Raw genomic sequence first — 26146 nt, forward strand, 5'->3', positions numbered from 1 at the left:
GGCTTCCTAAAGGAAAAGTCCATAGACCATTATTAAATTGACTTGGGAAAATCTACTGCTTATTTCTGGGATAAGAATCATAAAATGTATTGAGCTTTTCTGGGATCTTGCCGGGTATTTGTGACCTGGATTAGCCGCTGTTGGAAACAGGATACTGGGCTTGATGGACCTTTGGTCTGTCCCAGTGTGGCAATACTTATGTACTTATGTAAGTACATAAGTTATTTCCCTGCCCAGTCTAAGTTGTACCTGAGGCAATGGAGGGGAAAGTGACTTGGCTCAATGCCACAAGATGCATCAGTGGGAGAGGCAGGATTTGAACCCTGACTTCTCCGATTCTCAGCCTGCTACTCTAACCACTAAAGCATCACAGTCCAGAGCAAGTAAACTGCACCACCATGTGGCCCTCATGGTCCAACATAAGCAGCACATCTGTCAAGTGGTCACAATTGCTACAGAGCACCATCACTATTTGAGGGAAGTAGAGAACACTCTAATGCTCCATGATAAGAGTGCTGTGATAAGCAGAGAGAATTATAATATAGCTATCTGTGCCTGGGACCTGCACAGAACACCAACACGATCCGGGATAGGCAGAGCACGCTGACATAGCCTGTGTAATCACTAAGTTGCGTATTTTCAAAGCACTTAGACTTACAAAGTTCCATAAATTATTTAAACAAATTCTCAATACTACACGACTCCCAGTCAGGATTTCGGTCTAACCACAGTACTGAAACAGTACTTGTCACTCTCATGACTAAATTCAAGCAACTGATTGCAACTGGCAAGAATATACTTCTTCTACAATTCGACATGTCTAGCGCCTTCGATATGGTTGATCATGGAATACTACTACATATCCTCGAGTACTTCGGAATTGGAGGCAACGTTCTCAATTGGTTCAAGGGATTCCTAACCACACAATCATACCAAGTGACATCCAACTCATCTACATCAGCCACATGAATACCTGAATGCGCAGTTCCACAGGGATCCTCCCTCTCACCAACCTTATTCAACTTAATGATGATACCCTTGGCCAAACTATTATCAAACCAAAACCTCAACCCACACATATACGCAGACGACATAGCAATCTACATACCATTTAAACAAGATCTAAAGGAAATTTCCAATGACATCAACCAGAGTCTACAAATCATGCATTCATGGGCGGATGCATTTCAGTTGAAACTCAATGCAGAAAAACCCAATGCCTAATACTCACCTCTCAACATAACATGAACAAATTCACCTCCATTAACACACCAAAACTGAATCTTCTCATTTTGGATACCCTATAAATTCTTGGAGTTACCATCGATCGACACCTAACACTTGAGAGTTACGCGAAAAACACAACCAAGAAGATGTTCTACTCAATGTGGAAATTAAAAAGAGTAAGACCTTTCTTCCCAAGAATCGTCTTCTGTAACGTGGTACAATCAATGGTACTGAGCCATCTAAACTATTGGAATGCACTCTATGCTGGCAGCAAAGAGCAAATAATCAAGAAACTTCAGACAGCCCAGAACACTGCAGCTAGACTCATATTCAGTAAAACAAAATATGAAAGTGCCAAACCCTTACGAGAAAAGCTACACTGGCTCCCACTTAAAGAACGCATCATGTTCAAAATATGTACCCTAGTTCACAAAACCATTCACGGAAATGCCTCAGCCTACATGTCAGACCTAATAGACTTACCACCCAGGAACGCTAAAAAATCATCCCACACATTCCTCAATCTTCATTTCCCCAACTGTAAAGGTCTAAAATATAAACTAACGCTTGCGTCAACCTTCTCCTACTTGAGCACACAATTCTGGAACGCGCTACCGCGCAACTTAAAAACAACCTATGAACTAACTAACTTCCGCAAACTACTGAAGACCCATCTTTTTAACAAGGCATACCACAAAGATCAACAAATGTGAACTCCTATAAATATATCCATAATTGTCTTACGATATTTGCTTGTTAAGCCACCATCATGCTTTATCATTATCATGTTACCCAAGATCATTATGTAACACTAAATGTCTATTTTCGTATATATTTCCACTATTCATGATGTATTGGAAGCCACATTGAGCCTGCAAAGAGGTGGGAAAATGTGGGATACAAATGCAATAAAATAAATAAATAAGTAACTTTGCAAGTCTAAGTGCTTTAAAAATGAGCCCCTAGGTCTCCTAAACACATCATTAACACTTGCTAGGAAAACTCTGATCCCAGCTTTATGAGAAATGAAGATCTGCAATAGAAGCCAGAAGATTCAAAGATTGAGTCAATGGACATATTTCACAACATTGTCCTCATCAAAGGTCACCATCACCTGTCAATACAGCAGCTTCCCATCACAGAACAAGACATCAAAAGAAAGTATACTATTGAAGTATTCTATACCACTATTATTCCAAAAGGGTTCAACCCGGACCTAGTCCTTAGTGGAGCGCATGATCTGGTGCGGGAGGTAATGGTGCTGGGGCCGCTTGATAACAGTGATCATAATATGATCAGATTTGATATTAGCTTTGAAGTAAGTATACATAGGAAATCAAATACGATAGCGTTTAACTTTAAAAAAGGAGACTATGATAAAATAAGAAGAACAGTGAAAAAAAAAACCTTAGAGGAGTGGCTGCAAGGGTCAAAAATATACATCAGGCATGGATGCTGTTCAAAAACACCATCCTGGAAGCCCAGGCCAAATATATTCTGCGTATTAAAAAAGGAGGATGGAAGACCAAATGACAGCCGGCACGGTTAAAAAGTGAGGTGAAGGAAGCTATTAGAGCTAAAAGAAAATTCTTCAGAAAATGGAAGAAGGAACCGACTGAAAATAATAAGAAACAGAATAAGGAATGTCAAGTCAAATGCAAAGCACTGATAAGAAAGGCAAAGGAGGACTTTGAAAAAAAGACTGCGTTGGAGGCAAAAACACATAGTAAAAAAACTTTTTAGGTATATTAAAAGTAGGACGCCGGCAAAAGAATCAGTTGGACCGCTAAATGACCGAGGAGTAAATCCAGATCTGATGGCTTCCTAAAGGAAAAGTCTATAGACCATTATTAAATTGGACTTGGGGAAAATCCACTATTTCTGGGATAAGCAGTATAAAATGTTTTGTACTTTTTGGGGGATCTTGCCAGGTATTTGTGACCTGGATTGGCCTCTGTTGGAAACAGGGTGCTGGGCTTCATGGACCTTTGGTCTGTCCCAATATGGCAATACTTATGTACAACAAGAAACAGGAGAACTCCAACAGTAAGGAGATTTAACAGTGTAAAAACAGAAAACAAGTTTAAATTGTTGTTCAAAAAGATAAGTTTTTAACTATTTCCTAAAAATAAGAAGCAACTAACCTCAAATGTAAAGGTATTCTATTACATACTCTTGCCCCTACTGAAGGAAAAGACAGCTCAAAAATAGACTTAAATCAAACATTTTTATTGAAGAAAAACCTAACTTCCAAGTTCTTGAAAATCCTAATTTCCTACCCACAGATGGAAATATCAGTAGCTCACTCAAACCCTCAGCATTCAATTCAAATACTGATTTAAAAATCGAGCAAATAATTTTAAAATCGATATGTTTAAGTGTCAGCAACCAAAGATAAGCCTGAAAACCAGAATCCACAATTTTGAACCATCCAAGTCCACTAATTAGCCTAATAGCCATATTCGGCATTAATTGTAGGGGCTTCAAGTGATAAACCGAAAACTGAGCGTAGAGCGAATTACAGTAATCCAACTGTGGCAGCAGGACTACCTGAGCTACAGTTCTAAAATCGCCTTTCACTAAGACCTTATGGTCCTTAACCAGCGAAGCCTGGAAAAAAAAGTCTTCTACTAAGAGTATTAATCTGTTTTTCAAATGATAATGTAGAATCTAAGATTACGCCTAACACTCTGAAATGATCTTCAATTTTTAATATTTCCCCTGACAATAATGTAACTATTGTATTTGGAACTTTAGTTGTCTCTCCAAACCGGAGAATTTTTGTTTTCTGCTTATTCTAATTACATCAGCTCAGGATAATACAGAGAGTCAGTGAAAGAGCGGGATTAGAAGTGAGGTTCAGAGAAATAAAAAACTGAGTCACCCAAGGTTTGAATCAGAGTGTGGGGGGGGGGGGGTTGTCAGGGCCAGTTAACCACTGAAACAAGGTGAAGCTCTGTCCCAGGGCACCAGCGATTAAGGGCGAGAAAATACACAGAATCTGACCTCACCTAGTCTACAGGTTATGCCTTTTCTTCTCCCCCCCCCCCCAGGTGTGGTCTCTCTCATTCTCTATCCCCCCCCCCCCCCCCCCCACACCACCATGTGTCTTCCCTCTGCTGCAATTTCCTGTGGTTGGGATGCAGCAAAGGGAAGATCCAGGGGCTGTCAAAAGGTAGGCTGCTTTTGGACAGGGTTACCATATGGCTCCAGATAAAGGAGAATAGATTGAGCCAGTCCAGGTTTGATTTCCATTGCTTTCAATGGAAGTAAAACATGGACTGGCTCATTCTGTCCTCCTTTTTCTCGAGCCGTATGGTAACCCTATCCAAAAATAGACTGTCATGCTGCTGCCAGTGACCAACGTAAACTTTACAGGGCCACTGGTGAGTGAGGGAGGTGAAAGAGTAGTGCTGGACCTGCGGGGAGGGGAACAGAGGAGGAGGAGAGACTGGACTGGGTGGGGGGGAGGAGATGCCGGCCCAAGGGAGAGAGATGCTGAACCTGCAAAGGGGGGAGGGAGGGGGCACCAGATACGATGCGAGTGAGGAGGGGGGTGGTGCCAAAGCAAGTTGGCTCAGGGCAGCACTATACCTTGAGCCAGCCCTGGGGATCATGTGATGGCTGCTAGTTAGACATGAGCCTACAAGTCTGGCTCCAGGGTGGTCAGCCAAAAAAATGTATTATATCATTTCAATAATAATTCCCATTTACTGTAAGATGCCAGTAGCACATTGATCTAGTTAAACCCCAAGAGTGTGCTGATAATGTTGAGCAAATCGCAGCGAGGTGTGTGAAATCAGAGCAAACAGACCAACAACAAATGGTGGCTGACAACATGAGTTCAATGAGCTGTGAGAGCTGACAAAACCTCTCCACAGAAATGCAGGACAAATTAGTAAAAATTCAAGCTGCTATACAGAAGTCACAAGCCCAGCATATACAGCTACCTGAATGTCTAGAGGATCAAGAAAACCAGGGAAGGTGGAATAATGTACTGTTTGCAGGCCTGCCCGAAACTATCAAAGAATGCGATCTGTGGTGAACTTTGGAGTCATAGCTACCTGTGGCCTCAGCGTCAGTGCTGAAAGCACCAAGTTTTCTTATCAGGAGAGCTCATGGAATAGAGCTGAGCTGAACAGCACCCAAAGAGCTAGGCCAGTTGTAGTCCACTTTTTGAACTATGCCAATAAAGAATGACTGCTATATACAATCCGATTCAGGGGCTCATGTAGAAAAGCCAGAAGGTAACCGTGTTTCAACTTTCAGGACTTTTCTACACGTCGTTGCCTGGAGGCAAGCATGGTGCCCTTTTGTAGACAGCTGTACAAACAGCTTCCAGTAGCTTTACACTTTTCAGCACGAGCCAGGGTGCTATAGTTATAGACCAATAAGGTTCTCTTTTCTAAATCTCTAACGATCTAGAGGCTTTCGTGAAAGGCTTCTGCCAGGAACTCCACCCATGACTGCTCCAGATGCATGAGGATGCTAGAATGTGATGCATCACATGTGGTATGGTGCGCCTGGAGTCTAGAAGGTCTAAGTTAATGCAGTAATTTGACCCAGTTTAAAATGTTTGGATTGTTTTCATGATTGTCTGTATATGGGGGAGGGGGGAAAGAGATGAGCGCATGTGGAACATCTCTTAATAGTGGTATGTAAGAAAAGAGCAGACTGATTGGTGCAAAAAAAGTCATGGACTGTATGTGACAGGCACAGGGCGTTTCCTGGGCAGGAAAGGGTTATATGACAGCTACAAAGTCTGTCCTGCCAGGGAAAAAAAAGGATGTTTTCCTTCAAGAGACAAGACTGAAAAAAGTGTCCTAGAAGGGTGGAGCAGGGAAGTCTATACCCAACAGGAAACAGTGCCCATATAAGAAAGGCTGAGTGGAATGGTCTCACTCAAGCTAACTGGGAGAGGAATGCACCAAGCTCCCTGATAGACAAACAGCAATAAGGAGGGGTGGAGTCAGGGCCACGATTCCCCAGGGCCCAGCCTCCAAAGGGGCGCCCATCTGGCGCTGGCATAGCTAATTGGTCTCCGGCTCCACCTCCTGTGTTATTGCGTTAACTCTGCTCTGCTGGCCACAGATCCTTCTCCCTGCCTCATCCCATCTACTGTGTGAAGTTCTGTTTCCGTAAATGCAGGAGGGGACATGGTAGGAAGAAGGACCTGTGGGAGGGAGAAATTTTATGGGAGGACTGGAGCAGCTCGTAGAATTGACAGGTTCACACATAGAAACTCTATAGATCGACCAAGTATCGGGCACTGGTGGAGACAGAGTTGGCCTTTCATTCTTTTGTTTTCTTTGGGGTATAACTAAGGATAATGAAGGCTACCTTTATACCCATCACCATAATCATACACTGTTGACAGAGTCACATACTCCATTAGGGATGCATATTTGGACGAGCGTCTGTTGGATGATTGTTGGTTACTGGTATAGGTGAATGAGATTGAATGTGGGGGGTAAGGGCATTATTATATAAAAACCTGAAAAGACGAGCTATTGCAGAAAACTTCTATCAATGCTTTTTGATGACTACACTAACGTCTTAGGCACATCAGTAGTGAGATGCTACATATCCTAAGTTAAATCTCCATGGTCTATATACACTGCTACTCTTGTTCCTGTTAGTATTTTTCATCTTTCATATAAAAGCAACTGATGAATTTTATCTTTTTTTTTCACATTTATTGTAATTCTTGTCACTGTTGTAATAAACGTAATTAAAAAAAAATGAAGTGCAGAAATAAAGCGAGTCACCCAGGATCACATAGAGCAGTGTTTCCCAAGTTGGTCCTCGAGTACCCCCTTGCCAGTCAGGTTTTCAGGATATCCACAATGAATATGTATGAAAGATTACAATACAATGGAGACAGTGTATGCAAATCAATCTCATGCATATTCATTGCAGATATCATAAAAACCTGAATGGCAAGGGGGTACTCAAGGACCAATTTGCCAAACACTGACAGACAGTGATAGAGCTGGGATTAGAATGGAGGCACAGGGAGATAAATGTGACCGTTCCGAGTACATTTGATTGCACTAATTTATCATCAGTATTTTGGGGTCTCTCTCTCTAAATATAATATATATATAGTGAGAGAGAGCGAGAGAGCCTTAAGCCTTTAGTAGTTTATTAAAACTGTGTGCCTTGCAATAAAAATGATCAAGGAAAATTCCAACCAAACACTCCAAACACCACCAAATCGTAGACAACAAATATACCAACAGAATATTAAGTAGAGACCTATTGGAGAACCCTGACTCTGCATCCCACCTGTAACTCTACTCCGAAGTACACAGAAGCCAGATGGATGCAGTTTTGAATCTTCCCAATATAACGAATGGTGCCAGGAACTCGCTTCTGGTCAAGCTGCACCAGGACCTGCTGGCCCACTCTGGCCTGCAGGGCATTGTCCAGGGTAGTCCTTTGCAGGAAGTAGTTGAGCCTCATGACAACATCTGGGACAGCTAGAAGGAGCGCAGCCTGCTCTTTTCTCAGAGGCTGCAGGCTATTCACATCCACTGTCCTCTGGACATCAGCATTAAGGCCCTCCAGAAGTGTGACCTTCAGGGGCAGCGGACACAGCGTCTCATTGCTGACATTCTGCAGGTAATCCTCCTCACTAATGCAGCACAGTGTCCCAGCCTGCAAGGAGTTCTTGGTCCCAAAGGAAGACTTCTCAGTCAGTATGAAATACATTTCACCTTGCGGACTGCTGTCCTCCTGTGCAGTGCACATTGTGCCAGGATGAGAACCTGCGAGACAGCAGAGTGAGAAAAGGGCTCAGAGACATGGGAAAACGTATTGAGTGCCTATGAGTATCATGTGGTGGGCAACAGTCAGTATCTGTTGGTCTCTCTATCTCCACTGTGGATATAATTCTTTGTTTCCTTCCCCACTGTGGGCTCCTTTTACAAAGCCACAGTAGCAATTCCCGCACAGCAAATGCAACAAAGCCCATATGAATTAAATGGGCTTTGTCACATTTATCGAGCTGGTAATCACTAACGCGGCTTTGTCAAAGGAGCCCTATGTCTTTTTACACTTTTATTTTTGAGACAGAGATTCATATAATCACTCCCTGATCCTTACCTTCAAGAATCCATGGTGTAAAAGTTTTTACCTGCATGGGTCTCTGATGAAAAGTCACTCATTTTTCAAGCTATATTTATGTTTTGCCTGTAACAGTGAGATGCCTGCATGGGAACCCCCCCCACACACACACACACACACAAAATTAATATGAACAGCATTGACAATGACAGCTGTATGTTTTAACAAAAAAACAGCACCACGGGCCTTTAAAAATGGAACACAGTTCTTTAATGAATGAGCCTTGACAAGGAGGAAGTGACGTCACGAAACGGCATGGCTGCATGCTAGCTGAGCTCCGTATAACCCGCGGAGATCTACAAGCTAAAAAGCCTGTTTCAAGCGGCGAAATTATTGCAAAACGCGAGCAGAGGAGAGCGCAACACAGCGGGATTAAACTCCCGATGCAGACGGAGACGGAGAGAGTGAATTTCTCCCGCTTCGCATTTACATCGTTGGCGCGCGGAGAAAACAAAATGGCGGCCGCAACATTGAACCGCCCGGAACGGGCGATCGCGGCAGCGGAACTTGTAGAATCAGCACCCTCAGGGGAAACACACACCAATAAAGACCAGGAGGAGCCCGAGGAAGAAATGGGTCCGGAGTGGCAGAAGTGGCTGCAGGAGATTCGGGCAGACCTGAAGGCAATGCGAAGTGAGCTGGTGACTATGGGGGCAGATCTCAAAGGTGAAATAAGAGAGCTAGGTTCTCGCCTGGAGGAGGCAGAAAATCGGCTTGATGCCCAGTCAGACGCACTCGAGACCTTAGATCAGCGAACCATGGAAAGCCAGCTAGCCCATCAGCAGGTCCTCGACAAGTTAGAGGATCTGGAGAACCGTGGTCGCAGATGCAATTTGCGGTTTCGTGGCCTGCCGGAGTCCCCTGCCTACATTGACTGTGAGGATACTATACAAAGGCTGACAAGTGATCTGCTAACAGCTGGAGGTACAGCAATAGAACCAACCGCGATCCTCATTGAGAGAGCTCACCGGGCATTCAGCTCTCCACGAGCCAATCTGCCTAAGGACATAATAGTGTGCTTTAGAGACTTTAAGATGAAGGAGCAGGTGGCAAAAGCGGCACGACAGACCCCAAATTTTAAGTGGGATACATACACAGTGGAAGTGTATCAAGATCTGGCAGCCACTACATTGAAGCGCAGAGCGGAACTCAAACCAGTCACTAGAAGACTTCAAGAACTGGGGATCCGGTACAAGTGGAGGCATCCATTTGCGCTAGTATTTTATAAAGAGGGTAAAATGCAGCACATAAGAACACTTGCAGAGGCGAAAGAAGTGCTACCAGAGGAAGTCGAGATGGAGACATCAACTCCGACGACAGCAGCAAAGAGAGGCCCAACCCGGGTGATACCGCCTAAATGGCAACGAGTAGGCAATGGTCAGCGACGCCTAAAACGCCAACAGTCGGCAACAAAAGTGACCTGAATGAGAAGCACTTCACTGGGAAGCCTCGGTTAAGGAGCAACTGTTGAATCAGCAAAAAGACAGAAGTTGATTGAACGTGCGCTCAGTGGCAATGCTGCAAAAAAAAAAAGTTGGACCTTAGGAAGTGATTGGGTGATGTATTTTGTTTTGTTAATACTATGCAAACACCTGTTATGTTGTTCTGTTGTCACTTAATTTTATAGAAAGGTTAAAATTGCAAAGAGACAAGGCTTAACTCAAAGATGCAGGAGCCTCCGCGGAAATATGGACTGAACAGCTTACACTTCCTTCTAGAATGCCCTTAGTGATATACAGGGGCAGCTTTCTAATGAGGGGAGGGGGGAGGGGGGAGGGAGGGAAACCCTGGGATAGGGACAAGAAAGAGGCCTATCAGGATGTTAAGGGGAGGGCTCATCAGAGGAAACCAATAGGAAATAGGCAAAGAAGCATAATGACTCAGAGATTAGCAGGCAATAGAGCAACTTATTATGACATCTCATGGCAGATATTAACCTACTACTGATTAATGCCAGAGGGTTGAATATCCCGAGAAAGCGACAACTCCTGTTTAGAGAAATGCTCCGTTTGCGAGCAGATGTGGTCCTAGTGCAGGAGACCCACTTACTATCCAGACATGAATATTTGTGCTACCATAAGAAATATCCCCATATATATTTTGCGTCCAATAGCGACAACACAAAGAGTAAAGGGGTAATGATGGCATTTGTGGGTGATAAACCCTGGAACATACTTAAAGTGACAAGAGACAAGGGGGGAAGATACCTCCTGGTAGTGTTGTCGCTGTTAGGACAGATCTTTACTATAGTAAACGTGTATGGGCCGAATGCACAGCAAGAAGGTTTTTTCTCAGAGTTAGACCAACTGCTCCAGAAACATGTAGAGGGCTCCCTATTGGTGGGGGGGGATTTTAACCTTACCATGCAGGCTCATCTAGACAACTCCTCGAGTAGCATACAATATGGCCGAAGAGATAGAGCAAAATTGCACGAATTTGTGAATCATTGGCACCTAATAGACCTGTGGCGGCAAGTACACCCAAGAAAGCGTAGCTATACCTACTACTCTGCAGTACACAAGTCATCCTCCAGGATTGACTACTGGCTAGGAGAAGCAGCGATAGCAGGATTGGCAGGGACACAGCAGATTTTACCTAGAACCTGGTCAGACCACTCTCCGGTTCTGATGCAGCTGACATTACCCAATACGCGAGGGAGACAGAAAAGCTGGCGTCTGGATGATGCTCTTTTGCAGGATCCGGCTAATCTAGTTAGCATTGAAACCAATATTAAAGAATATATCCAATTTAATGATAATGGGACAGTTTCACCGATAATAGTCTGGGAGGGATTTAAAGCAGTCATGCGGGGTCACCTCATAGCGCTGAAGGCACACACTAGGAAACAGCGGATGTTAAAAGAGGCGACTCTCTGGAAACAACTAGAACAGGAAGAAGCCAGGCTTCATAGTGGTGGATCGGAACATAAGCAGGCGAGCTTAGATAGAGCTCGCCGGCTGCGGGATCAAATCTGTGATTTGGAGCTAGCGGATATCTCCGAGAGTCTTCAGAAGGCTCAACAGACTCACTACGAATTTGGCAATAAGGCTAGCCGTCTTCTGGCCTATAGGCTAAAACAGCAAGCGAACCGCAACATAATTGCGAGCCTAAGGGATGAGGGAGGGGACACCCACACAGACTCTGATTATATAGAGTTAGCATTCAAAGACTTTTATGAGAAGTTATACACCAGAGGCGAGGAGACAGATCACATAGAGATAACAGATTACTTAGAGGGGTTAGAGCTTCCAAGACTGACATCTAGTGCCACTCAGATGCTAGCGCACCCCATTGAAATGGAAGAGGTTATTCACGCTATTAAGGAGCTCCCGGCAGGTAAGGCTCCGGGACCCGATGGCTTCACTGGCAAATTCTATAAAACATTTGGGAAGCTTCTGGCCCCATTGCTATTGCAAGTGTTTAATTCCCTAGAGGACAGTCCGGGGCTCCCCCCAACCTGGAATTTGGCTAATATTACGGTCATCCACAAGCCAGGGAAGGACCCACAGCTCTGTGGATCTTATAGGCCTATCTCACTGTTAGGGATAGACTATAAGATCTTCACAAAGATTTTGGCAACACGACTGCAAAAACATCTACCCTTTCTAGTTCATGAAGATCAGGCAGGCTTCGTGCATGGGAGACAAGACATTCGATAATATACGTAGAGCACTACATTTGGTATACCATGCACAGGACACGCGGTCTCCATTATGCATTCTGTCACTAGATGCCGAAAAGGCGTTTGACAGAGTGAGCTGGTCCTTCTTGTTTGGAGTGCTAGATAAAATGGGATTCACTGGGCGTTTCCTCCACTGGCTTCGTCTAATCTATAAAACCCCTCAGGCCTCCATTAGAATAAATGGCAGACTGACAGAGCCCTTCAATTTATATAGAGGAACAAGGCAGGGATGTGCAATGTCCCCCCTGCTTTTTGCCATTGTAATGGAGCCGTTGGCGGTCAGGCTTAGGGCACATCCAGAAGTAAAGGGGCCACGATTGGGTAGAATCGAAACGCGGACGCTTCTCTTTGCAGATGACGTCTTGCTGATGCTAAAAGATCCTGAGACCTCCTTTCCGAAAATACTAGAGATGCTAAATGCATACGGGAAAGTCTCGGGGTTTAAGATTAATCTAGACAAATCTGAAGTGCTTGACATAAATATTCCCATTGAACAAAAATCCCGTCTACAGCAGGCAACTCCGTTCCGATGGGCATCGCGATACATTCGATACCTGGGGGTTAATATTCCCAGAGACATCAAGGAGTTATACCAGGTTAATTTCCCCGAGATAGCGAAGCGTTTGCTGCAAGACTTGCAAAGATGGGGGGGTCTACAGTTGTCCTGGGTTGGGAGGATAAGTGCAGTAAAAATGGTAGTACTCCCAAGGATACTGTATCTTTTTATGGCATTACCAATTTCCATCCCAGATAGCTTCTTACGAGGCCTCCAGAGGGACATTTTCTCCTTTATCTGGAAAAAAAGACCACCGCGAGTTAGAAGAGAAGTTATGTACCAACCAAGGCAGCAGGGAGGGATGGGGGTCCCCTCTATTACCCTATATTACCAGGCGGCACATCTTAGAACAATAGCGGCTTGGTTCACAGACACAGAAAAATTGAGTGTCAGGATGGAGCAGGGCTGGGTGGGCCCCTTCCCGCTTAGGGCTATTCCATGGCTAGCTAAACAGGAGTTAGATGAACTCATCAAGGGATGTCCGCCGCTGATGCAGTGGCCCTTGCACACCTGGAGTGGGGTGCGAGAACAGTTTTTTCCAGGACGTAAGTTTTTTCGGCACATGTACCTTAGATTTGCTCCGCACTTTACACCAGGAAGGCATACCACGGCCTACTGTGGCTGGGAAGATATGGGTCTGTGTACGTTGGGCCAAATGTGGGAAGAGAATACGACAATAGCGTTTGAAGAGCTCTGCAGGGAACATGGTTTATCCTCCTTACAGGCTTTCCAATATTACCAAGTACAGGACTTTATAAAGCGAAGGGCAAGAGATGAGCTTAACTTATCAGAAACAAAGATAGAAATGTGTATGATGAGAGGGGGAGGTAAGGGGAGCATATCAAGACTCTATGAAGCATTGCTTCTATACTCCAACCCCGTAGAACATTATTTAGCTATATGGAATGAAGCCTTGAAGGAAACATATACTTTTCAACAATGGAAATTAGCATTTAAATCTCTGCTTAAGGTCTCGATTTCTAGCTCTATGATTGAGAATGGACATAAGATATTATACTGCTGGTACTATACCCCGCATCGCATTGCAAAGATGTTTAGAGGATGCTCAGCTACATGCTGGCGACAGTGCGATGGAATAGGGGACATGTTCCACATCTGGTGGGCCTGCACACACGCTCAGACATACTGGACAATGCTTCTGAAATTTCTGACTGAGGTCACTGGGATAACCTACCCAATGAAGATGGATTACTGTTTGCTACATTTTAAACCCGAAGGAGTTCCAAATCCAATACATCAGTTTGCTGGACAACTGTTTGTGGCAGGCAAGCTGGTATTAGCAGCGGCTTGGAAACAACCATCACTGCCGGGCCTTCATAAAGTCCTGCAAAAATTAGACTACATTTGCCTTATGTCCAAACTCACAGCATTACGGAATGGACATTTAATACAACATCAAAAGACTTGGCAGCTTTATGAACAGTGGTTGTCCTCCCGAGACACTAAGAGACAGTAAATGTTAGGCACGAATGAGTAGATCGAGCGGGGGGGGGGGGGGGGGGGGGGGGAGGAGAGGAAGGGAAAGGGTGGGAGGGGCTCTGAGAAATTGAATGAGTGGAATTAGAAATGGGAAACAGTCCAGGCAAGGTGTCAAGCAATATGGTTGTATTAAAATTATTCTCTGTTTTGATATGTTTATACATGAAAATAATAAAATAAATGGTAAAAAAAAAAAAAAAAAGAATGAGCCTTGACAAAAAGACCCGACACAGGCCGTGTTTCGGTGACTAGCATCTGCGTCAGGGGTCACAGTGATGATGTGGAAAACTTGGGGAATAACTCTAATATATTCCTCTACAATATATTGTTCCTTACCCAACGTCTCATATAGTAAAAGCTACAAAGCAATAAGGCACTTTCACTTTCTGTATCCAAACAGAAAGTGAAAGTGCCTTGTTGCTTTTACTATACGAGACGTGGGGTAAGGTATTGTAGAGGAATATTTTCGAGTTATTCCCCAAGTTTTCCACGTCATCACTGTGACGCCTGACGCAGGTGCTAGTCACCGAAACACGGTCCGTGTTGGGTCTTTTTGTCAAGGCTCATTCATTAAAGAACTGTGTTCCATTTTTAAAGGCCCGTGGTGCTGTTTTTTTGTTTGGACTTTAGTTTGTACTTCGTTCCCTCTCTTTTGTTATATCCAAGCTATATGTTTTAAGTCATCACCCCTATACTTGTCCTACTTCTTTAATACCTAGAACCCTAAGCACCTGGACACAATCCCTGCACTGCATCACCCCCTACAACAAAGACAAAATCAGGAATGTCCTCATTTGTTTCCTCAAGTTCTACTTACATTCTAAAGAACATTAAGTGGAAATAGACTAATTGTTGGGTGGTGAAACAAGTCAGATATATTCAGATACTAACTGGATATTTCAAAGGGTCTTTCTGGAAGACAAATGGTGTCTCTGGAAACTGTGATCCCTTTTAAAGGGCCAATGAAAAGCTTCTGTAATCAATGAGCTTTAGAAATATTTCATGTCCCTTCTTCAGATGACAAGTGGCATTTCAAGCCCCCTCCCCCACTATTATGAACAGGGCAGAACAGTTACCCAGACTGTCTCCTTCTAATCAGGTAATTTCACTGCATCTATAGCCTGGCAACTAATAGCACCAGTACAGGAGGTGGTGGTGGAGACAAAAAAAACATTAAGATTTCAAAAAATGCATGAGATAAACACAAAGGACTGCTAAATTAAAAGAGAATAGAATCAAAACAAAAATGCAGCGGTACTTAGATGGCAACTCCAGTAATTAAGCAGACTTCTACTGTTTGTGCCCTAATTATATCTAGACAGATCTGGATGGGCTGGCGTAGGCTTTGACAGCTACTCCACTAGTTGAGGAATAGGACCACTGCCAAGCAGACTTCTAAGGTGTGTGCCCTGAAAACAGCAAGAACAAATCAAGATCAAGTATGCAAATATTATATCGCATCATATGAGTGGACAGACTGAAAGGTCTGTGCAGGTCTTTATCTGCCATCATCTCCTATGTTCCCTATGGCAGTATGCACCCCATCCTATGGAACACTAGCCGTGCCAGGAGTGCCACTCAGTACCAGGATGCAGCCCAAGGCAGCGCTGCCAAGATTCCCAGTTTCATGAAGAGGGAGACATCTTGGCACTGTTTTGAGCTTACATGCACCGTGCAGTGTGGTATTTACAAACCTTGATTTTTACCCAATGAAAGAAGGTGCAGCAAGTTCCTTAATGCACTAGGCTGAGGTTGTCAGAAATCCAGGACTGCAACAGGGTTATTTGATAGCTCTACTTGGACTCTCTCCTATCCCAGTGGCAGAGCCTGCAGAGGGCTCTCTCTTCCTATCCCAGTAACACAATCAGTACCAAGCTACAGTGGGCTCCCCTCCTATCCCAGTGTCAAGTGTCAGTACCGGCAGAGCTACCTAGTCACTCGTATTCCACTGCCCTCACACTAGAGCACCCAGGATGCTGGGCTTATTGGACCTTTGGTCTGTCTCAGTGTAGCAATATTTACGTACTTATGCCTGTCCCTCACGCTTCCGCTCTCCTCGGTTTCGTACGTCGTCTCACCCTGACCCTCTACTCCCTGTCAGCGATACAGCTCCGCTCCTTCAAACACACCCCACCGTCAAACTCATACCAGAGGTTGCCCACCAACAATCCTGCAGCTTTCCTTCACCGCTATGTCTGTCCCCGTACCCCGAAACAGGAAGCTGTGTCAAAGGAGGGGCGGGCCGCAGAAGAAATGAAAGTTACTTTACCTGTAATGGTTATGGAACCCAGAAGGTTTGATGGAGAACAAGGAACGGCATGACGTCAAAGTGTTGAAGCCACTTAGGTTAGTCTATGTTTCCCCTTCCTCGCGTAGCCGTCGTTCGTCGTACACTTGCATGTGTTAGATTCATGCAGAGATTTTTTTTTCCTCTTGGTAACAGCCACTAAAATAGACATCATGTTTTGAGAATCAGGTGCTCAACATTCAGCGTTTCTACCTATCTATTTATTTAAGGCAGTCATCCCACATTAAATATAAGTTGGGTTGAAACCTGGGAGCATTTAAAATCTTTTTTTTTCCTGTGCCTAGATCAAAAGAAGAAGATGGTTTGTGGGAACTTGCACCTTTTGTTTAGTGGAATGCAGGAGTATATTACAAAAATGCACTTAATATTGTTTATTAATACTATTTAAAATAAAGGTATTAAATAATGAGGGCAGGGCTGAGGGCTACCTTCATGCAGAAGTCCAGCGTCAGTCTAAACGTGCCAACATTTTCCAGTTCTGTGGTATATATTTATTTCTTCTTCAAGTCACTTTTCAACAGCATTTTCTCATTTTTTACCCAAATGCGAACACAATTATGTTAATTAATATGTTTGAGATGTTACTGAATTCTATTATATCTCACTGTAGTTCCAGTTTTGGCACAGTATTGAGGCAGCTTGGGCAAAGATATTAAAGTTTGGGGTTTTAACTTTTCAGTTCTGCAAGTGATGGAAGAATGCCATCTGGTTTAGATTATTTAGAAGTCTAACTTTTGCTAGACTAAGAGGTTAGAAAGGTCAGAGAGAAATGAAACTTTCTTTGTCTCTTTTTGAGTGATGGACTGTTCATAGGTATTATTTACCACATCTGGATACCATTATGAGCAAAGCATATTGTAGTTTAAAGGATTAGATTGAATGCTGGTTAGAAGAAAATAGGTAAGATATAGATATTCTAGATGAGTTAGAATTTGTCTTATAAGGAATTCTGATTTCTGCTTATTTTAGAATATGTTTTATTCTGTGTAATTAATAAGTTCTATTTCTATGTAGAATATCTTTTCAATCCAGTGTTACATCTTTGACTGACTTTTCAAGTGAGCCTTTGTCTGCTGTTTAAGAGGTCAACATCTGGTTTGAATTATCCACAGTCCTAGCGAGTTTTGTGTAGGAAGCTAATAGGTGAAAGAGGTCAGGGAAAGTCTTGATTAATTAAGGACTGGTTCTGAAAGTAATAACAAATCATATATGGGTGCCATTGAACAAGATTGGCCCTTGACCCCTTAATGAATGCCAGAACCCAGTTAGTATGAAGTTAGCTGGAAACCTAAGAATTTAATCATAATAAAATGCAAGAGATAGGTGCCACATTGTCTAGTGTGAGGGGCCCCAGGTCATAGGTCAGTTTGGGAAATATCACAAACCTATGTAACTGATATTTTTAATAAATGTATAGAGATAATTAGTTCAAGGCAGGGTAATCAATCTATTGTTTACCATCTGGTGAGAAAGGGGGGCCAGAGGGGCTTAAGACCCTATATAACTGGGAGCAGAAGCAGCTTACGTTAGAAGAGAGACAACAGAAGAAGAGAAGGAGCTGAGACAGAAGCCACAAGACACAGAGAGCTGAGAAAGAGAAGAAGAGACCTAGTGCTGATGTCCTACTTTGTTTGCTGGCAAATAAAGAAGATTTCTCTCTCATTCTGGTGTGTGGTGTTTGACTCCTGAAGTACCACAGATTCTGCTAACAATAGTGGTAATTCCTGCAACAGTATAACTCATCACAAGGACAAATATTAAAAAGAACAAAAAAAAATTTCCTGCATTAGGGGCTTATAACCCATCCAGTTATGTTTAAACAAATGAGAGATCTGCATGAAAGAATATATTTATTTATTTATTGTTTTGACTTATGAAAACCACCTGTCCCTGAAACATGCTCAGAACAGAATAATTAATTTGTATACAAGACGAGGTGAAGATGTGATTCCATGTGCTTCAATAAAAGGAGAGTTTAATTTTACTACAAATCTTTATAACATCAGGCTTCCAAAGGCAGATTACAAAAACAGTTAAGATGAACCCATCAGTAAACAGAATATCCTCACTGAAATTTGGCCATGTATTACTGTATTGTATAGAATAGTGTAGAAAAATTAGCACACAATACAGCATTTATTAGTGATGTTTCCATCGGCTAGAATTTTTGAAGCTGTTTTAGTAATATTCAGTTTTTATTTCATGATATTTATATCAACATATGGGACACTTTCAAATAAATTAAAAAGTTAATTATGTTTAGTGGAAAATAAATCTGTTGGCTCAGGCTACCTACTGTGTGAATATGCCATCATTGTGTCATTATTGCTTCCAAGTATTACATATTAAGGGCATTTGCTTTAAACTTTGATTGTTGTAATTTGTTCATCCAGACCTTACATGCACATGGTTTTGCTTTTTAAACCCAAAGGTGAATCTTAAAGGTGGTTGAACAATTAGGTGTATATTGTGTTGTTTCTGACTTTACTTGTTTTGGAGTGCTTTGAGTCCTGCTGATCTGTACATCTGCAGTCTGGAATTATGGAAGACAGAAATGAGAAAATAAAAATTAAATGTTGGATGTTCTCTGTAGAAGTTGTTGTTTACTTGTTGCAATGTGATGGATGCCTGTTCTGGTGAGTGCATGTGATAATTGAATAACTGCCTATACTTACGGCTTTGATTTCTGAACATGCAGCACCATTAAAGGGCAGACTTTTAAATGCCCAGTTGGGTAAATATGCTAAGCTCAATTTTGTTAAATGTTTCACACATATCCATCTACTTGCTCCCATGATACGTTGAAACCTTCTGCTCAGTGTGCTGCTGCTGCTGCTGCTAAGAAAGCAAATAGAATGTTAGGTATTATTAGGAAAGGAATGGAAAACAAAAATGATGTTATAATGCCTTTGTATCGCTCCATGATGCGACTGCACCTCAAATATTGTGTTCAATTCTGGTCGCCACATCTCAAGAAAGATATAGTGGAATTAGAAAAGGTGCAGAGAAGGGCGACGAAAATGATAAAGGGGATGGGACGACTTCCCTATGAGGAAAGGCTAAAGCGGCTAGGGCTGTTCCGTTTGGAGAAAAGGCAGCTGAGGGGAGATATGATAGAGGTCTATAAAATAATGAGTAGAGTTGAACGGGTAGATGTGAAGCATCTGTTTACGCTTTCCAAAAATACTAGGACTAGGGGGCATGCGATGAAGCTACAATGTAGTAAATTTAAAACAAATCGGAGAAAAATTTCTTCACTCAACGTGTAATTAAGCTCTGAAATTTGTTGCCAGAGAATGTGGTAAAGGCGATTAGCTTAGTGGAGTTTAAAAAAGGTTTGGACGACTTCCTAAAGGAAAAGTCCATAGACCGTTATTAAATGGACTTGGGGAAAATCCACTACTTCTGGGATAAGCAGTATAAAATGTTTTGTACATTTTTGGGATCTTGCCGGGTATTTGTGACCTGGATTGGCCACTGTTGGAAACAGAATGCTGGGCTCGATGGACCTTTGGTCTTTCCCAGTATGGCAATACTTATGTACTTATGTATTTTGAGTTATAAAACCACTTGCCTCTGAAATACATGGAGGGGCATAATTGAACGAAAACGCCTATCTCCATGGGCGTTTATCTCCGAGAACGGGTCCGTGAAGGGGCGGACCGAACCATATTTTCGAAAAAAATAGACGCCCATGTTTTATTCAACAATGTGTGAGCTGGGCGTTTTTGTTTTTCAGCGATAATGGAAAATGAAAGCGCCCAGCTCAAAAACGAATAAATCCAAGACATTTATTCGTGGGAGGGGCCAGGATTCGTAGTGTACTGGTCCCCCTCACATGCCAGGACATCAACCGGGCACCCTAGGGGGCACTTTTACAAAACCAACAAAACAGGTAAAAGAGCTCCCAGGTGCATAGCACCCTTCCCTTGTGTGTTGAGCCCCCCAAATCCCCCTCAAAACCCACTGCCCACAAATCTACACCATTACTATAGCCCTAAGGGGTGAAGGGGGGCACCTACATGTGGGTACAGTGGGTTTGGGGGGGTTGGACGACTAATAAGCATTAAGCAGCACAATTGTAACAGGTAGGGGGGATGGGCCTGGGTCCACCTGCCTGAAGTCCACTGCACCCCCTAACAGCTCCTCCAGTGACCTGCATACTGCTGCCAGGGAGCTGGGTATGACATTTGAGGGTGAAAATAAAAAGTTGTGAAACATCATTTTTTTGTGGTGGGAGGGGGTTAGTGACCACTGGGGGAGTCAGGGGAGGTCATCCCCGATTCCCTCCAGTGGTCATCTGGTCATTTAGGGCACTTTTTGGGGCCTTATTCGTGAAAAAACAGGGTCCAGGAAAAGTGTCCTAAATTCTAGCTAAAAACGCATACTTTTTTCCCATTATCAGTGAAATGCGCCCATCTTTGTTCGGCAGATAACCACGCCCCAGTTCCGCCTTCGCCACACCTCTGACACGCCCCCATCAACTTTGTCCGCATCCACGACGGAGTGCAGTTGAAAACGTCCAAAAATCGGCTTTCGATTATACCGCTTTATTCGGTTTTGTGAAATAAACGTCCATCTCCCGATTTAGGTCGGAACTTGGGCGTTTTTCTCGTTCGATTATAAGCAGGATAGTAACATAGTAGATGACGGCAGAAAAAGACCTGCACGGTCCATCCAGTCTGCCCAACAAGATAACTCATATGTGCTACTTTTTGTGTATAGCTTACCTTGATTTGTATCTGTCTTTTTCAGGGCACAGACCGCCCCTGAAATAGAATAATCCATTTGTGTATCTAAAAGGTAAACTTCTACAAAACAGATGAAGATGTGATTCCATGTGCCCCAATAAAAGGAGAATTTAATTATATTTCCATTTAATTTCAATGTATTCCATCATATTTATAACACCAGGCTTCCCAAGGCAGATTACACCACCAGTTAAGATGAACCCAACAGGAAACAGGATATCTTCACTGAAATTTGGCCATCTGTATTGTACAGAAGTGTAGAAAAACTCCTGTTTTTACCAGCTACATACTACCCCTCTTCTCAAGACCCTTCACTGGCTCCCTATCCATTTTCGCATCCTGTTCAAACTTCTTCTACTAACCTATAAATGTACTCACTCTGCTGCTCCCCAGTATCTCTCCACACTCGTCCTTCCCTACACCCCTTCCCGTGCACTCCGCTCCATGGATAAATCCTTCTTATCTGTTCCCTTCTCCACTACTGCCAACTCCAGACTTCGCGCCTTCTGTCTCGCTGCACCCTACGCCTGGAATAAACTTCCTGAGCCCCTACGTCTTGCCCCATCCTTGGCCACCTTTAAATCTAGACTGAAAGCCCACCTCTTTAACATTGCTTTTGACTCGTAACCACTTGTAACCACTCGCCTCCACCTACCCTCCTCTCTTCCTTCCCGTTCACATTAATTGATTTGATTTGCTTACTTTATTTATTTTTTGTCTATTAGATTGTAAGCTCTTTGAGCAGGGACCATCTTTCTTCTATGTTTGTGCAGCGCTGCGTATGCCTTGTAGTGCTATAGAAATGCTAAATAGTAGTAGTAGTAGTAGCTACAGTATTTTAAAGATGTTTTAGTAATATAAATATCATGAAATAAAAATTGTATATCTACATATGGGAAGCTTTCAAATAAATTAAAAAGCTGTCCAATAAGTAAAAAAAATATCCTATATAATAATTTGGACCTCTGCATGTCCGTCTGGTTGCCTGGGTTCGTAACACAGTTCCTATTGGTCTGCCCTGGGGATGACGTCACAGGGCGGACCAATGGGAAGTGAGAGGGAAGGGAACCCAGCAGCAGCCACCGGAGGTAACCAATCGCCCCCCCCCCCCCCCCCGAGTTCCATGATCCCCAACCTCCCTCCTTCCACGGGCCATGATGGCCCCACTGCCGTTTGAGTTCCATGCCCCCCCCCTCTCCTCTGTGGCCTCTGAGTGCAAGGAGGACATGTGTGGGTGCCCCAGCCCTTCGTACGTGGCAGCTGCTGTTTAAAATGTTTTACCTCCTGCTTGGCCAGCAACACTCAAGTCCAGCAAGTACAGATGCCGCTCCAGACAGGCTGTGGTTCACTGTTCCTCTGGTCCCGCCCTAAGCAGCATCTGTACTTGCTGGACTTGAGTGTTGCCGGTCGAGCAGGAGGTAAAACTTTTTAAACAGCAGCTGCCACGTACGGAGGGCTGGGGCACATGTCCTCCTTGCACTCGGAGGCCACAGAGACAGAGGGAGGGAGGCGCTGGGCGGCGGAAATCAGAGGGGGGGTCCTGAGAAGAGAGGTTGGGGGAGGGGTCCTCAGATGAGGGATAGGGGAGAGGAGAAGGGGGAGGAGGATGGGGTCGAGAGAGGGAGGAGGGGGGTGATGAGGAGGGGGGAAGGGGGAGGAGGAGGGGGGGGTCAGAGGGGAGGAGGAGGGGGCCCTGGAACCTTGCTAGCGCCCATTTCCTTTCTGTTGGAAACGGGCCTCTTTTACTAGTAATGAATATGTTTGAAAAAAGATTTGCATACTATTGCATAATCATTGTGGATACACCATTACACAGTAAACAACAGCAGATAAAGACCTACATGGTCCATCCAGTCTGCCAAAAAAAAGGTGTCCAGAGCCGCACCTACTACTCTGTGAAAGATGGAAACAGTTAGGAGCACTTCAGTGATTATCAGCTTGTGAGCAAGAGGGAAGATGACTGTACGCATTTGAGAGGAGGGGGATCAGAGAAGTGTGGTGGCAGGCATGTTTATTTAAGAAGGTACCAGGAATAGGGGTGGAAGGGGCAGAAAAAGTATTTTCAGGAGCAGGGGCAGACTGACCATTTGGGCAACTGGGCAGTGCCTGAGGGCCCAGAGGCTTTGCCTGGATGCCCGCAGCACACTACAGCCCTCCCCGGTCCTACCTTTAAGCACGCCACTGGTGATCTAGTGGCCTCTGCAGGGAGGGACATGTTCTTTCCTGCCCATTGTGCTGCCGCTATTCCCCCTGCCCAGCACCACCGTACTTTAAAAATGGTGGCTGAGAATCCCTGCAGAAGTCTCACAAGACTGCTGGGACCTGCAAGACTACCACGGGAAGTCTCAGCCACCACTTTGAAAACACGGTGGTGCCGGCAGGCGGGGAATAGCAGTAGCACAGCGGGCAGGAAAGAACATCCTCCCCCCCCCCCCCCCAGAGACCACTAGACCACCAGGGTCCTTCAAATAGGGCCTGGGCAGCAGGGGCATCGGCATGGTGGTAGGGGGGGGGGCAGACCACAGTGCCCAGACTACTCTGAGTCTGCCCCTGTGCAGGAGGAAGATGGATGCAACAGGAAGCAGGATTGCAGCTTGAAGTTCAATACCTTCCACATCTGGATCCTCCTCTACTGTTCTGATTTTGTTAGTCTTCAGTAAAATAAAAGTAAGTAAAAATCCTTTATTCACAAAAGTATTGTTTCATCACAAATGTTCTGTGGATATCTGCCAATTCTTCAGTCACATACAGGGTCCTTTAATCAGAGTGAAATCCTGAAGGTGAAGTTTCAGAGAACTGAGTGCACCACTAGTTGCAGTAGGCTGTCAAGCTTTCAAGATCTCATGGTCCTCATCTGAAAGAACCCTCTTGCTTTTGAAAATTCCCATTACAAGTCACAGGCTATTTGACCAAGAGAAAAGCTCACTTCCCTTAAAATATATTATCTAATCCTTTTCTGAAGCAGGTTAAAATACTTACATCCAGAAAATCTGGAAACAACAAGTGCCACAGGCCAATTCTGTTGGGTAAGGGAAGGATTTTGGCTCTTATTTAAGGGTCATAGGTAAAGATGACTTACGGGAGCTGCCACTTGCGTGCGATGGTTTATTGACAATTAACAGGAGGGGTGGGGGGGGGTCAATATTCAGCCAGTGGTGGTGAGCATTTTGCTGACTGCTGCTGGTGTTATTCTCAGATATTCAATACCAGGCCATGTCCGGGCTTCGGCATCGAATATCTAGTTTATGTGGCGCCAGCTAACACAATGAAGTATGTATTTGTAAATTAAGTGGCTATGGATTACTGCATAGATAGGATTGTATTTTATGCGGTCCCATTTATGCTACCAGCCGACTCTGCCTCCCAAAGGCTAGTTTTTTTTTTTTTTAATCATTTATGATTTTTCCATCATAATACAATATCCAAAACTTAACATATCCTGCGCCTTTTAATTTACATCACATTATTTCTGTTAGCTTATACATACAAAACACAGTAACATATTTAACAAATTGCTATCACGTTTGCCCCCTTATTCCCTCACCCAACCCCCCTAAACTCCCCCCTCCCCAAGGTTTGTCTGGCGCTTCTAAGAAGCTGTTGCTTGGTTGACTCCCTTCCATTTGTCATATACTTCCCATAGTTTATAATATTGTGCAATCTGTCCTTTTCTGATAGCCATAAACTTTGACATCAGCTGGATCCTGTCCAATTTGTCTAGAACCAATTGGGTCCCAGGCAGACTTGGTTTTTTTTCCAGGCTGTCGCAATGAGTAATTTGCAGGCCACAAACAGGTAGGTGGCAAAGTGATGAATGGATTTCTTAACTCCCCTCAGTTTAAAATGTAATAAGCAACAGTCCATGCTTAGGGGATATACCACTTCTGTTATCTCACACAGTAAGTCCACTATTTTTGACCAAAGCTGATGTGCGTGTGTACAAGTCCACCATATGTGAATCATGTCCCCCTTTAGGCCACACTGTTGCCAACACAGATCTGATCCTGATTTATACATTTTTACTAGTCTGCTAGGAGTATAATACCAGCATTATAAGATCTTATAACCGTTTTCAACCAATGCACTCGATATGGATACTCGCAGCAATGACCTGAGAGACTGTGACCACCTAGAAACCCCATATGTCGCTCCCATTGCATTTTCCCATTTAGATGTGAAATATTTTATTGGGTTAACAGATGCTAGGAGGGCCTTGTACAAACGTATTATCGCACCTCTACCTCCCGCCTTGTGCATATTCTGTTCCATGAGAGTTTCAGATAAGCTAAGTTCTTCTTCCGCTCTCCGCCTAAAAGTCACATACCTGGTAATATTGGAAAGCCTGTAAAGGGGAGAGCCCATGTTCCTGGCATAGAACTGAGTAAGAGACCATATTATCTTGTTAATACATCTGGCCTAACTCGTAGAGGCCTAATTTTTCCCATTCTAAATATGCTTCATCTATCAGGCCCGGTCCGAACTGGGGAGCAAACCTGAGGAACATAAAGTATGTCCTCTCAGGAAAGAGTTTTTCCTGCACCTTGTACCATATCAACAGGGGCCATCGAATCAGTGGGGGGCTGACTTTTATTCTCTCTCTTAATTTAGTACTCGGGAGCCAGGACACTGCCTGAAGTAGAACTGGATCTAGCCACCATTGATCTAGTTTAGTTCCTATCTTATCTGATTTTTGTAGCCAGGATGCTAGGATTTTTAGGTGAGCGGCTTGATAGTAGGCCTAGAAAAATGAGACCCCCATCCCCCCTCTATCCTTAGATTGATACAGTATTTTGCTACGTACCCTCGGGAGTCTCTTTTTCCATATGAATGCAAATACTTTTCTCTGCAGAGTCCTCAGAAATCCCTCTGGTATGTCTATTGGGATTGCCATATATAGGTACAAAAGTTTGGGGAGAATTATCATTTTTATCGCACTAATTCTCCCCATCCATGAGAGGGTCAGGCCCTCCCATCTCTCTAACTCTTCAAAGAGG

The 26146-nt window shown here is 43.8% G+C and overlaps 1 protein-coding gene across 4 annotated transcripts in view; it reads right to left on the bottom strand.

Moving 5' to 3' along the window:
- Positions 1-16336, bottom strand: part of LOC115480891 (ubiquitin carboxyl-terminal hydrolase CYLD-like) — a 103220-nt gene extending 86884 nt beyond the window's left edge. Inside the window, exons 1-2 of one of the 4 annotated variants that reach the window (XM_030219874.1) lie at positions 16256-16336; positions 7516-7997 (exon numbers count right to left, since the gene is read on the bottom strand). In XM_030219874.1, the coding sequence (XP_030075734.1) occupies positions 7516-7980 (465 nt within the window). In that variant the 5' untranslated portion in view covers positions 7981-7997; positions 16256-16336. The other 3 variants (XM_030219866.1, XM_030219884.1, XM_030219892.1) reach the window with 3 other exon arrangements.
- Positions 16337-26146: the final 9810 nt, after the last annotated feature.

This window comes from Microcaecilia unicolor, chromosome 1 (assembly GCF_901765095.1).
Source record: "Microcaecilia unicolor chromosome 1, aMicUni1.1, whole genome shotgun sequence".
In the NCBI taxonomy this organism is placed as follows: Eukaryota; Metazoa; Chordata; class Amphibia; order Gymnophiona; family Siphonopidae; genus Microcaecilia; species Microcaecilia unicolor.